Source organism: Tiliqua scincoides, chromosome 5 (genome assembly GCF_035046505.1).
Source record: "Tiliqua scincoides isolate rTilSci1 chromosome 5, rTilSci1.hap2, whole genome shotgun sequence".
In the NCBI taxonomy this organism is placed as follows: Eukaryota; Metazoa; Chordata; class Lepidosauria; order Squamata; family Scincidae; genus Tiliqua; species Tiliqua scincoides.
In genome coordinates, this window is record NC_089825.1 from 122,702,226 (window position 1) to 122,716,108 (window position 13,883).

Below are 13,883 nucleotides of genomic sequence, written 5' to 3' on the forward strand. Positions count from 1 at the left end.
GAGGCCAATGGGTATTCCAACACAGAACTTTACTGTAAATGTGGCATCCAAGTTGGTAGCTTCTAAGCAATGACGACAGGTAACACCAGATGCACAGTAACAAAAGAGCAAAATAATCATTTTCATAAGCAGGATACTGAGCTGTCTTTTCGGGAGGGATGGAATTATGTCAAAGCAACTTGAAGATAAATTTGTTTAAGTTGCAAGGTCACAAAATAAAACACACCCAGCATACGGACATACACACCCCAAATCTCCAGTTCATAGGGTTCAAAAATTGTGACAAAAAGAAACAAAGACAATATGATTTTTTTCCTGAGCATTCAGAAATCAAGTCCATTACTCATAAATATAAATCATCTCTCTTTCTCCATCAGATGGCTGGTGATGTAATTAATAATTCATATCTCACACACAGAGAAGTATTTGTTGAGTTCTTGCCAGAATGGTGGCACATACTGCAGACTGTATGCAATCTCTCTCTCTCTCTCACTTAATTTCAGGGCTGAAATCTGATGGCTTATGGGGAAGGCAGCCCAGAATTTAAGGGAACCTGTTAGGCTTCTGCAGACAAGCTCCCAAGTTTCCCCAGAAAAGAAATTAGATCTAGTGGTCAGAGCAAAAAGAACCAGGAAAAGTACACCTGCTCTTGGCTTGCTAGTGTCAAGGAAACTGCTCTTTATCCCCTGGGAGTGGCAAGACTATAAAACATTCAGATTGGCAGGTGGAGGGGAGGGAACAGGAGTATGAATTTGTGTGACATATATGTGTATAGTCATTCATGCGATTGAACAAATGCTAGGTGAAGATTGGAGAGGTCCTGGCAGCTAAGGGGTGGGGTAAGTGGCTCTGTTCCTTTCCACACCCCTTTTCTTCTGAACCTCAAAAAACACATGAACCTGTTCTTCCCGTCACTCTCAGACAGGATGGCCTTGCTTTCCACATTTACAGCACACTGCACCTGACAAGGAATCTAAGGATCCTTTTCCACCTGATTTAATTCAGCTGATCCCACTCTCTACCCAGCAGATCTGAAGAACTAATCCCCTCTTTTTTTTCCTCTGCTTTGAATCCATCAGCTTTACCCACCTTCCAGAGAAACTGGGTGTCAAGCTCCCAATCTCTTCTCTGTTTTAACCTATCCACCCCCAAACTCAGCAGACCTAGGAATCCTAGCTAGCTGCCTCCTGTCATGGGCTACCAGTTGCTCCTCTTTGGGCTGCCTGCCCTGGGGATCTACGCACTGACATCTCACTGCCTGCGAAAGAAGCCGCACCTGCTGCACAACCCACGAAAATTTCCTGTCCGATGCCAGCATGTCTCCCACAGAGGCGGTAAGTTCTGCCGGGGCAATCAGAAGCTCAGCTGGAACCTGAAGTTGGCTTAAGAGGCATATACAGCACCTGGGAGGGATGGTGGGTTCCACAGGATGAGACAGTGAAAGGACAAAGACAGAGAGACAGGGAAAATCTTTCCTAGATTCTTGCCAACCTCTCTTCTGACAAGTGGGATGTTTGTATTTTCTTCTTCGGTTCTCTAAACTAGTACTGCCACATTCCTGGTGTCCAGAGCTGGGGTACTTGACATGCTAGGGAGGGGAAATGGGAACTGTCAGTCTTTGGGCACTTCAGTGGCTGTTTCCTCAACATCCCCATTTCTTTCCTAGGCTGTGGAGAGCAGACTGAAAACACGATTGGAGCCTTCAGCCAGTGAGTGATGTTGCCCTTCTCCCAGATTGCCTAATCCTGCCTTGCACCAATGCTGCCTCCCTTTCTAAACCTTCCTCTCTCCACCTTCTCAGTGCACTGACTCAGGGAACAAACTTGCTGGAATTGGACTGCCACATTACAAGAGATGGGGTTGTGGTTGTGTCCCATGATAACAATTTGGAACGCCAGACTGGACACAACATCCTGATCAGCGAGACGGACTATGCGGTGAGGATCCAGGAGTTCCGGCTCTTGACTTGCCCTGCCTCTGTATATTATTGTTTATCACATTTATATCCTGCTTCTCTTTCATGATGGAATTCAAAGCAGTGTATATGGTATTCCCCAGTGATCTCACATCCAGGCACTGCCTAGCCTTGGCAGGCTTGCTGCCTGAGGTGTCTTCAGACCACACTCCTAGCTTCAGGAATCTCTCCCCAAAGAATTCAGAAGCCCCTGAGGCACAACCATCTATATCCTCCCCTGTTCTGACCCCCTCAATCCTATGTCTCTTCAAGAGAACCCAAGTGTGCCGATTCTTTAGTTCTAACCCTAATTGCATCCCATAGGATCTGCCACCATATAAGAAAAGTCTGGAGGTGACATTTGCTCCAGGTGAGTCAAACTGAGTAGCGCTTTGGGATGAGGGGCACTGTGCTGGGGTGGTTGCACCCCAGCAAGGAAGGCATGCTCCAAACCCTCCTAAGTCACCCTGAACCACCTGCTCCAACAGGCTGCTACTCCCACGGCGAAGACCACAATATCGCTCGCTTGGAAGACGTTTTCAAGAAATTCCCTGGAATACCTATCAATATAGAAGTGAAACAGAATGATGATGAACTCATACAGAAGGTAAGGGACCCACCAGCTGGTCAAGCTCCCTTCACCATCTGTATCTCATAATGTACTAGATCCAGTAGCATTTAAAATATCATTTTTGGTCAATTCCCCTTTCAGTATTCAACTTCAGCCACTAAGGGCGCAATCCGAACCAACTTTCCAGCAATGTGCCAATTGTGACTTAGCTGTGCCAATATGGCGTGCACTGTATCCTGCAGTGGGGTGGCAATCAAGGGGGCTTCCTCAAGGTAAGGGCATATTTGTTCCCTCAAACTGGGGCTCCGTTGTGGCTAGGTCAGTGCTGGAAAGTGGGTTAGGATTGCACCCTAAGCCTTGCTGCTTCCTTCACTCTCTCTATTGATATAGGCTAGCACTGTGTATTCTAACTACTGCTGGCACTCTGAGGTCTCAGGCTGAGATTTTTTCCAGCCCTGACTACCTGAGATTGTTTTTACTTGAGATCTTGTTTACCTGGGATGCCAAGGATTCACCTGAGACCTTCTGAATCAAAAGCACATGCTCTGTCTCTGAGCTATAGTTCCTGTGGGTGTGGGGCTCTAGTCCACACAAGTTTATGCCACAATAACTCTGCATGCATTGAGGAAGATAAGTCTTTCGGACGCCACAGAACTCTTTTTTGTTTTTCTATAAGAGATTCACAGTGCAATCCTTACAGAGCAATGGGATTATTTCTCAGGTAAGTGTGCATAGGATTGCAGCCAGCAGGACTATCCTTCTGGAACTTTTCTCCAACTCGTGGAAACCAGCTATATCCACTGGGATACAGAAGATCTTTAGGCAGATACATATTTCCACAGCCCAATTCAATTTCTGGAGCTCTCTCATACATTTCAGTCCTCTCAATCCCCTATCTGGAAACTGGACATAGTTTCCTCTTTGGAGAACCCCACACTCAACAGATAAGATCACCAGATTCTGGACATCTTATCTGCCTCAATGCATCTAGTAGCACAGTCCTATGAGCATCTACTCAGAAGTAAGCCCTGCTGTGCTCAATAGGGCTTCCTCCAGCAAAGTGTGTGTATGGGATTGCAGTCTAGGACTCTCAGATTCAATGAGAAAGAAGCAAGCAAGTTGCAGCAGTGGGAAATAGAGGAACAGGGGCTTACAGGTTCTTAGGACAGGTTAAAATAGTCAACATTATTTTTTCCCAAGGGACATTGATATTTGGAATCATTCTCAATTGGAAATTTAGCAGAATGTCTGAGGGGCTCCACTGCACAGGGTTAGCCTGTATTGGTTTACAATGATCATCAGCACCGGTATTTATATACCACCTTTCTTGGTCATCATATTTCTCCTCAGACTTTAATGTATGATGGTTACATAGACAGGCTTTTCTAAACCTGCATCCATGTTGGCATCCTTCATTCTCGGAAGACTATGGTATCGTGCTCTGAATGGTGGTTCTGGAACAGAGTGTCCTCTCCAGTGCACAAAGCCTGGGTAAGGTAGATATGGAGGATAGACTGTTTCCCATGCAGCAAATCCCCTCCTCTCCACGTCACTGAAATGGTCCAATGGAAAGGCAGAGGCCAATACGGTTGGTTCCAGCAGCGTCGCAGGAGTTGCCAGAATGTGACTGTGTTCAGCCATGAACTGCCTCGGGGACTCTGGCTCCGGATTTTGCCTCAAGGTTGACTCCTGAAGCCTTTTCCATGTAGCCACAAGGCAGTGGAGGTTTGGGATCAGAGTTTTCCTTCTCTCAGATGAGCTGCCTTCCCAGGCTAACGAGTCCCATCTACCTGCTGGAACATCCATAGGGATTTTCTAAATCTAGGTTGTTCCAAAAGTAGCAACTCTACAAACACCACCTGCAGTACCCCTTCAGAAAATGAACTTGTGCTTGGCTTCCACTGCTATGAAGAGTCGGTGTTCCTTCTGATAAAAATGGTAATTGGAATCCACCCTACTATGCCTTCTGCCTTTACCTGCAGGTAGGAGATCTCGTCCGGAAATACAATCGCTCCCACATCAGTATCTGGGCGTCCTTTGAAGGGGAAGTGCTGAAGAAATGTCGTGCAGCTGTACGTATCAATCTTTTTCCACCACTTCCATAGCTATTGTATCAGACTCTCAGCAAATGCTATGTGGGCACAATAAGCAAGGCAATGTCATTTACTGAACCAAACCTCCAACTGCAGTAGAGGTTGAGTTTCCAAATGACAGCCTTCTTTCGACAGAAAATGGTCAAAAGTGCATGCCATAATAAACTGGTTAGGGCACATCCTTGTGGAAACTTCCTGCTCTCTTGGGTGACTGTTTTGTCCTCTCTACATAGAGCACTTGTTAGTTTCAAACTTACTAAAGTGACCTTGCCAAGCGTGTTAAGATGTCATTGATTGTCATGCTCTCCAAAATTGGTGCCACTGAGAGCTTTATTCTGAGGTACACAGTAGCTGGATTGGAGGGGGATGGATCAGGATGATGGAGGGGGATAGGGGTAAAGTCCTCCTACACCCTCTGTGATTCTAATCCATAGGGGCCCCCAGGCCAGTCACTAATGACACTTTGAGTATCACATGTATTTTGGCTTCAAGGAACCTTGGGAACTGTGGTTATGTGAAACTACATTTATACTACATGAAGGGGTTAGTGATTGTTAACAGAGTTCTCAGAAGTACAATTCCTAAATTTCTGCTGGGAAAAAGATATAATGATAACAGTCCAATCCTTTCTAAAGGACGTGCCAGCAGAATATGTGCTCTGCTGGCACGCACTGCCGCAAAAGTGACATAAAGCGCTTTGCGACAGCGCAGAGAGCCATCGTACTGGTGGGAAAGCCACAGCCTTCCTGCACATGCCATTGGGATGCCTACTGGACCAGGAATGTCCAGTGCAGGGGTGGGGGGGAGGGGTGGAATAGGGAGGAGATGGAGTGGGGTGGGCAGATCAGGTCCAGGAGGGATCAGGATCCGTGGTTTCAGCATGCACCATATTCCAAAACCCTTCTGAGCTTGATCCGCCTGCATAAATCAATGTGGATGGGATGCAGCAGAGGCCGCACTGGTGCCATTGCAATGCTGCATGGGAGTTTAGGCAGGATTCAGCTGTAAATTTACAATGTGGATACAGACAGCCTACTGAGATATCTCAAGGAATATGTCTTTCCTGGGATATTACCATACCTGTGGCAGAAAACTGAACAAACATTGTTCAGGCTATCCTGGAATCTGTGAGCTATGGAGATGAGCAGGCCTAGTTCCAGATTTCTTCCAGGCTACCAAGTCTAAAAACTACATATCCTAGCACCACATGCTAGACACTATTTTCTTTTCTTTACCTATCCCTTAGAACACGGAGATGCCCTATATCTTTTCCATTGAGCGTGGAGTTCTCATCCTCCTCCTCTATTACGTGGGGCTCCTGCCTTTTGTACCCTTGAAAGAATCCTTCCTCGAGTTTGTGCTGCCCGCCATCATGAACAGGTGACAGCAGTTTGGGAGGCAGGAAAGGGAGAAGAGAAACAGAAGGCTTCGGAAGTATAGGATTCCTGTGCTATAGTATAGTGTAATTATGCTATAGTATATTATCGTGACTGGAGTTGCAAGGGCCAAATTGCCCCCCTCCCATCACCAACCTAAAGATAAAGCCAACAGTGAGGAGGCTGTGGTGAGTGCCCAAGGAGGCAGGTCCCTCCAAGAAATGTGATGAGGATCAAGCTTAAAGTGGTCCCCCCTACTTGCTGACCAGGGTCCCAGAGCTTTGTGGCTGTGGGAGGAATGAGAGCTTACATAGGATAGATCTATCAATGGCTATGGATCATAATTACTATATGGAACCTCCTTGTTTAGAGGCACTATACCTCTGAATGCTAGTTGCTAGGGAACAACAGTAGGAGAGGGCTATTATCTTCAAGCCCTGCTTTATGGGCTTCCTGGAGCCCGACCACTCTGGGTAACAGGAGGCTGGGGGAGACGCAGCTTTGATCTAATCCAGCATGGCTCTTTTTAGGTAGTCTGGGGAACACAGATGTTCTGTCCATGGGGCAAATAGAACTTTGGGTGCTTGTGCTCATAAATGCATAACTGGGACCAGGAGGATCGAATAAAGAAGGAAAGAATTAATACTGTGGGAGAGCTGCAAGGCCCTGGTGAGTTAGTGCAGGCACCAAGGACAAGATCCTTCTACTAGACACATGTTGCAAGACAGCATACTAGATGCAGTAGACAGAAGTGGCATGGTCCCCACCAAAAATCTCACCCTCTAGGACCTAGTTCTTTCTGAGGTGGTCATGAACCTGTGTCCAGACTTCAGATTACAGACAGGGACTCATATGAAGGAATACTTCTCTCTACAAACAAATTTTCTGCACATAGAAAACTATCTGGTTCTTTTTGCTGCTGCCAAAGCCAATATGGCTTAGCAGAAAAGATCCACCACAAAAGTACCATTTGTACCGCACTGGTTTAATATATCTTGGGAACTCAATTCCTTCTTGCCATACACCATCCACTACTTGTAATTTTGTTTTATGTTATTGTTGCTGAACTTGGAAAACTTAAAATTTGAATTTAAACACACACACACACACACAAACTAGCATGTGTAGGCAAAGTATGTCTAGCCCAGCTGTCTTCCTGACATGCTAGTTTATTACGTGGTGCGACTTTGTTTGTAGAGAGGAGCATTCAATCAGTTGAGGTGACCTGCAATCTGAGGTGATCTAGCTCAGGAACAGGTTTACCACTCCAGTGAGAGCAAGGCCAGGACAGGACAGGCCTCTGGTGGCACCCCTCTATCAATGCTTTCTAAACACTTAGCTTTAAAGAGAAGCAGAGTACAAGAAATTAAAAGTTGCAGAAAAGGGGTGATTCTTGGGATCTCTGAGGAATATAGGGGGGGGGGTACAAAAGATCAAGGCCCAATCCTCTCTAACACCGATGCAGCCATAATGCAGCCCTGGGGAAAGGGAATAAACATTCCTCTATTTTGAGGAGGCCTCTGTGACTATTCCCTCCCCCCCAACACAGAATGTGGCTCATCCCATTGGCATGGCTCCAGTGGCGCTGGAAAGTTGGATAGGATTGGACCCTTAGAGGAAGAATGACAAAGAGCAAGCATTTCTCAAAAGTCTGTTAACCCTCCATCTTTTTTTTTCTCCTTTTAATTAAAGGACCTTTTTCCCTGTTAAAAAAGGCTGCTTTGGATCGTGGCTAGCTAATTTTACTGAAAAGTAAGTGATGTCAAATAATGCTTTGTCAGTTTTTACACAGTAACTCCGCAAACCACCAAACTTGGCACACTTTCTTCCCCCTTTCTTGCTTTTCTTCTCCTTCCTCTCCAGAAAATGACCCAGTTGTCTGAACGACAAATAGAGGGTCCCCTTCAAGAAAATCACAAGCCCACACCCCTGACTCCATCCAATTTTAGCCAAACCATGCCCCATTCCTAGAGCAAGCAAAAAACAGTTGTTAAGGGGGTGGGGGGTGGAGCATCACCAAAGATAAAGAGGTGGGTAGCAGAATTAGCCTGATCTTTCATTCCTTCATGACCAACACATGAAGTCAGACTATGGGAGCTATTACCTCCAGTTTATAAACCCTTTTATCTTTTCAATTTCCCCAAACAGAGTGACAATGAGGAAAAAGCTCTTCAAACATCTGGAAGACAGAGGAATACAGGTGAGTAGGGGGAAGCTGGGAACCAGAATTGGGGGGGGGAGCATAATAGCTAAGAGACCCAGCTGAGCATGAGGATTTCCCCAGGGTTGAATCTTACCTCTGCCACACACTCATCAGGTGGCCCTAGGCAAGCCATTCCTTCTCAGGCTCAGCTCCCTCACTGCAAAATAGGGATAGAAACACTTATAGGTTTGCCGTAAGGACAACATCAAGATAATTTATGTAAGCACATTGCACTCTCAGAAAGCACTGTACAAATGTTAAGTATTTAAGGCCAAGCTACATGAGTGCATAAACATGTGTCCCGGAGGCATGCTTTCAACCAGAATCGCTTCTTCTTTCCTTAAAACTGCCATATGGGGTGCATGGGAAGGGTCATGTCCTTTCTCCCTCCCCCCACATTTGTTCTCCCCAAAGATTGCTCTGCTGAAGGATTAGCAGTAGCAGTTACAATCAGTAGCGTAGCTAAGGCAGTGCAGGGGGTAGCAGATGCACCAGGCTGCAGCTGCTAGAGGGGCAACATCAGGGGCTGGGGGTAACAACTCCCATGTGCGACTTGGACTACAGGGTAACACTTGTCTGCTGTATCGCCACGTGCAGCCGAGCACACGCAGCAACGGACTACATTGTTGCCCCCCCCAGCAGCTGGGAGGGAGCAGAGAAGCCCCTTGGAAGGGGGTCAGAGAAGCCCCCCCTGGGCCACCCTTGCTTGGGTGGGAAGGGAAAGCAAAGGGGGTGTGGGGCAGGCCACCTGCCCGTCCGCCCTTGGCAGAGCTGGGTGGAGCCCCGCTACGCCCCAGACCTTGGCGGGGCTGGGGGAGATCTTGGTGGGCTGCCTCAGTGCTGGCACCGCAATCCCCCACCCAAGAACCAACAGCTGCCCCACCAAGGGGCGTTGAGGTGAGGAAGCTTCCTCTGAGGGGCTGCAACCGCCTCCACCTTGCTCCCTGCGGCACCGGCAGGGAAGGTGGGGGAGGCGTGTCGCTGCTGCAGCCACCACCTCCTGCATGAACCCCCTCACTGCCAATCCTGGGCACGTCTACTCAGAAGTAAGTCCCCTTAGAGTCAATGGGGCTTACTCCCAGGAAAGTGTGGATTGGAAGGGAGCCTGAGAGCCCCAGCCTGGGCATCTGCCTGCCCCCAGTCCTCCTCCCCTTCCAGCCACTGTGAGCAAGCGAGTGGGCTGGGCTGGTGGCTTCTCCACAGCCCCCTCTCCCCCCTCCTTAAGGCAGCTGTGGGACTTGAACTCTGCCCTGCCAAACAAAACTGCCGCCTAGCGCGGGGGGGGGGGCTGAATCTCTGGGATTGAGTGCTGGGGGGAGGCACTGGTGCTTGGGGGACATGGCACATTTTTTATTTCTCCCTTTAGGAGAAGTGGGTATGAAATCAAAACCCAGAAGTTACATCACTTCCAGGGCATCATTTTGTGCTCTGCATCGGGCAACAGGATTGTTAGCTAAGCCACTGGTTACAATTGTATCCTAATTGCCACCCTTCCCCCAAGGAACATTGGCAGTAGAGCATCTGTTAATTTGAGTAGAGCGTGGTATTTGCCATGGTACACTTAAAGAGCAGTGCACAACCACCATGGGAGGTAGGTTAGGCTGACAGTACAGTGTGCCTAAGGCTTCCCCTCTCTTCACCGCACAAACCCCATGGCTTCCTTGATAATTTTAGGGTTGGAGAGGATGCTTGTAAACAGTTGCCATCTAACCCTCAATCTCTAAGAAGGAGCCAGACTTGAATATGAACAATTTAAACTGGGTTTGATAGCCTCATTGGCATCAAAAAATCTTACGGTATCTTAAAGACTAATTTAACCCATTTTTACCCGGCCCACAAATGTACACATTTGATCCCTGTTGCATATATGCAACATTTGGGCAAAAAGTGGTTTAAAAAAATCATGCCACGCTTCCTCCAAAACAGTGGCAGTGGCATACCTGCTTCTTGCTTCCCTTTCATCTTCACAGCAACCCTGCAAGGTTGGTTAGGCTGAGGGATGGGTGCGCCAGTGGGTCATGCAGCCAAAGCAGGATTCCAACCTGGCTCTCCCCATTCTAAATCCCAGCACTTTACTGATGACACCACTCTGATCTGCAGTTCATTTTATTTGGCCCACAAAAGCAATATGTAAATGTGCAAGTCTTTAAGGTGCTAGAAGACAGTTGTTTTTTCCTGCAACAAATCAGCCCATGTTCTTCCTTTTTACCTATTTCTTATATTTTATATGCAGTATCTCCATTACCTTTAGAGCCTTGTAAAATAGCTCTGTAAATCATGTTCCCATATCACAGATGGCAAGCAGACTCCAGCCTGATCTTGTGCATGGTTACTTGGAAGTCAGTGCCACCAAGTTCATCATGGTTTCAACCAAGTAAGCCTGCAAAAGACTGCAGCCTTAATAAATTCACAGCTGAGATGAAATCTTAACCAAGAACTTCCTCCCTCAAAGTTCACAACCTGATCTGTACTGTTCTCAAATGCCTGTGCAACCATCCTCTCCAGATCAGTGATCAGTAATCACTGTGACTGCACATTGTGCATTGTTTCTGCACCAGGAAGTGCTTTTTTCCACAGCAACATTCTTACCAATCGCAAATCGGGTTTGGTAACCTGTTTGATAACCACCACCACCCCCCCAACATCATCCTGTCAATTGCAAATTCCTTTCTGCACCTGAAAGAGGCTCCATGCCTCCCAAGCAACATCCTCTTGCAGATTGCAAAGCATTCAATGAGACTTTTCCTCCAGCAGTTTCATCGTACAGTTAAGAGTACTGGGAAAATTTTAACTGAGTTAACAACTACGTGCACAAATATTGGCTGGAAAGGCTAAATAGAAATTTTGCTTTTGGAATAATTGTTAAGGTTCCATGATAGGATTTAACTTCTTTTTTTATGTAGGTGATTCTTTGGGTCCTGAATGATGACAAGGATTTTGAGAAAGCCTTTAGCTATGGAGTCACTGGGGTCATGACTGATTATCCTACCTGTCTCCGGAAGTATCTAGATACACATTCAACTCATCCCTCCAATGGATCAGGAATGGAGAGGAGAGAGAGCTCCTTACTATACAAGTTCCTGGCAAAAGAAGAGTGAAGAGATTACAGGCATGGGGTCAGGAAGAATAAGACAGAGATCCTGATGTTAGGTTGTTTGTGGGAAACAAGGAGGTAAAATCAAGGAATAAATAATCCTTATTGCTATTAGTATGGTACAGCGTTTTCACTGACTGAACAACATATAAGCTATATGTTGCTTATAAGGAACATGCTATAAGCACATGCTATAAAGCACAATAATTGGATACTGCTTATAGAATCCTGAACTTTTTAGCTTGCATTTCATGTTTCTAGCTCTCTAATTTAAAGCAAGACAACAAGAAAGGGCAGTTTCTAACAATACTCCAAAAATAGAGTCTGGTCAAGGCTTTCGATAATCAGTACATCTTCATTTAACATTACCTCTCCATGATCATATACGTCAACTGGACACCACCATGCCAATACTTTACAGCTCTACCAAACCTTTTCCCCAGGCTGTAGCCAAACACAGACTGGACTATATAGTATAGATTGGACTTCCAAAAATCTGTGAGAAAAAGGAAGCCTTTTGCACAAGATGTGCAAGCAAAACAATAAACCACGCTGAAAAAGGAAACACAAGTGATTTACAGAATGGACAAAAAGTCAGTCTACTACAGGATGGACTATTTTAATGCAGAATTCACCATTCTGTGAACAGGGGCGGGGTGGGGAGAGAATATTTCAGGAAGGTGAGACATGTGAGATTTGTGCCCTACTTTTCAACACAGTGAAAGGTAGATCAGCACACGTTAAGAAATCATCCACAAGCTTTCCCCAATGGCCAGGTTGCAGCTTGGGGGTTGGAATGAGGGGAGACGGAAATTCAAGTTGGGAAACCAACATGAAGACAACCAACTTCACTGCCTTTGCCCCATGCTCCAGCCTTGACTAGTATCTCCCCCCTCCACTGCCGCTTTTTGAACTTGCAAAGTTCCAGGGGCAGGTTCCAAGGACCAAGTGCCCAGCGTGGCAGAGTGCAGCAAGCTTGAAAGGCCTCCTTTTCCAGGTCCCGTTTTCTTTTCCCTGGTGCTTTCTGGCATCAGCTGAGGCTGAACACTGGCCCGTGAGAGCAGGGCCAACATGTTCTCCCAGTGGGTGTGTTACTTCCTGACATCACCAGTGGGTAGCAAGTGACAAGACTAGTTTCCAGTTGTGACTCGTGTTTGTAAAGGCTGAACTCTTCCCAGAATAACACCCAAACACACACCCAGCCCTAGCCACTGAAGTTGATTCGTGGTTCCTTATTCAAGCTCAGGAGATTCAAAGGCAGCCTGACTAAGCAACTGAAGTTTGCAAAGTTCTGCCTCCCCACAGAAAGCTTTGAGTCACCCCAGCTCATACACACCTGCCAACAGAAGACTCTCCCCTATGCCCTACCATTGTGTGCAACTCAGAGATGTACAGAATTTTGTTTCAAGGTACTCTCAGACCCAGCTGAGTACTCATTGGTTGTATCCAAAGAAAAGTGAATTCTGACTAAGCACCATATAAATAACAGGAGTACAGGAGTTAGTCATGCAAAGGTTCTCTTATGTAAGTTAAAAAAATTTGTTCACACTGATAACACTAAACCAGAATGGATTCTCCCAATTCATCTTAATATAGGGCTAAAAGGTAGACCCAGTAGGCAGAAATGTTCAGTTCTTGTTGGAGTCTTTTCATTCCAATCTGACTCAACACTAGGCCAGGACTAGTCTACGCGTGCAGCAGAATAAGATGGTGTTGGTAGCAAGTTCAAGCTGCAGGCAGAAGATGCCATTTTTAATGTTCCCCCATGTTAAAAGTTCCTTGCAAACTAAACACATCAGAGAGAAAACCTGCTTCCTGCTGTGCTAGTCCTCTATTTGTAGGAAGATTTTTTTTTTTTAAATAAAGCATTAAAATATTTAATTGCACTTGCAGATTAAAAGGATAGTCCATTCTTAGGACATAGCCACATCATTCTGCCACATTTGTGCACATCAGGCCATATTGTCTCTCTGACCAGAGTAAACATTTCCGAAACTCTATCAACACGTCCTCCTGCTTCAAGCTGGGTCAACTACAATGTTCACCTTCTAAAATGAGTAGCACAGTCCTGAAGCCAGCTTGGCAATTACATCCTCTGATCTGCAAGTTCCAAGTCCGATATCCAGATGCACAGTGCTCAACCAGAACTAGAAAACAGCAAAATAAATACATTCTGCACAAGCCACTGAGGCTGGTGCAACGTCATTGGGAAAAACATAGCACTGTTGTAACTCGGATGTCACCTGTGTGGCATAAGAACATAAGAACAGACCCACTGGATCAGGCCATAGGCCCATCTAGTCCAGCTTCCTGTATCTCACAGCGGCCCACCAAATGCCCCAGGGAGCACACCAGATAACAAGAGACGTCATCCTGGTGCCCTCCCTTGCATCTGGCATTCTGACATAACCCATTTCTAAAAACAGGAGGTTGCGCATACACATCATGGCTTGTACCCCATAATGGATTTTTCCTCCAGAAACTTGTCCAATCCCCTTTTAAAGGCGTCCAGGCTAGACGCCATCACCACATCCTGTGGCAAGGAGTTCCACAGACCGACCACACGCTGAGTAAAGAAATATTTTCTTTTGT

The 13,883-nt window shown here is 46.3% G+C and overlaps 1 protein-coding gene across 1 annotated transcript; it reads left to right on the forward strand.

Annotated features, from left to right (window-relative positions):
* The first annotated feature begins 1,192 nt into the window (after positions 1–1,192).
* GDPD3 (glycerophosphodiester phosphodiesterase domain containing 3) lies at positions 1,193–11,295 on the forward strand. The gene is made up of 10 exons (XM_066630373.1): positions 1,193–1,334; positions 1,667–1,709; positions 1,802–1,937; positions 2,279–2,324; positions 2,443–2,561; positions 4,508–4,597; positions 5,865–5,998; positions 7,687–7,746; positions 8,143–8,194; positions 11,101–11,295. The coding sequence occupies exons 1-10, from the start codon at positions 1,193–1,195 to the stop codon at positions 11,293–11,295; spliced, it is 1,017 nt and encodes a 338-aa protein (XP_066486470.1).
* Positions 11,296–13,883: the final 2,588 nt, after the last annotated feature.

Coding starts and splice junctions, on each gene's coding strand:
- GDPD3 (XM_066630373.1), top strand. CDS start 1,193: ATGGGCTACCAGTTGCTCCTCTTTGGGCTGCCTGCCCTGGGGATCTAC. Junction 1,335..1,666: donor GCATGTCTCCCACAGAGGCG/GTAAGTTCTGCC, acceptor TTTCTTTCCTAG/GCTGTGGAGAGCAGACTGAA. Junction 4,598..5,864: donor TGAAGAAATGTCGTGCAGCT/GTACGTATCAAT, acceptor CCTATCCCTTAG/AACACGGAGATGCCCTATAT.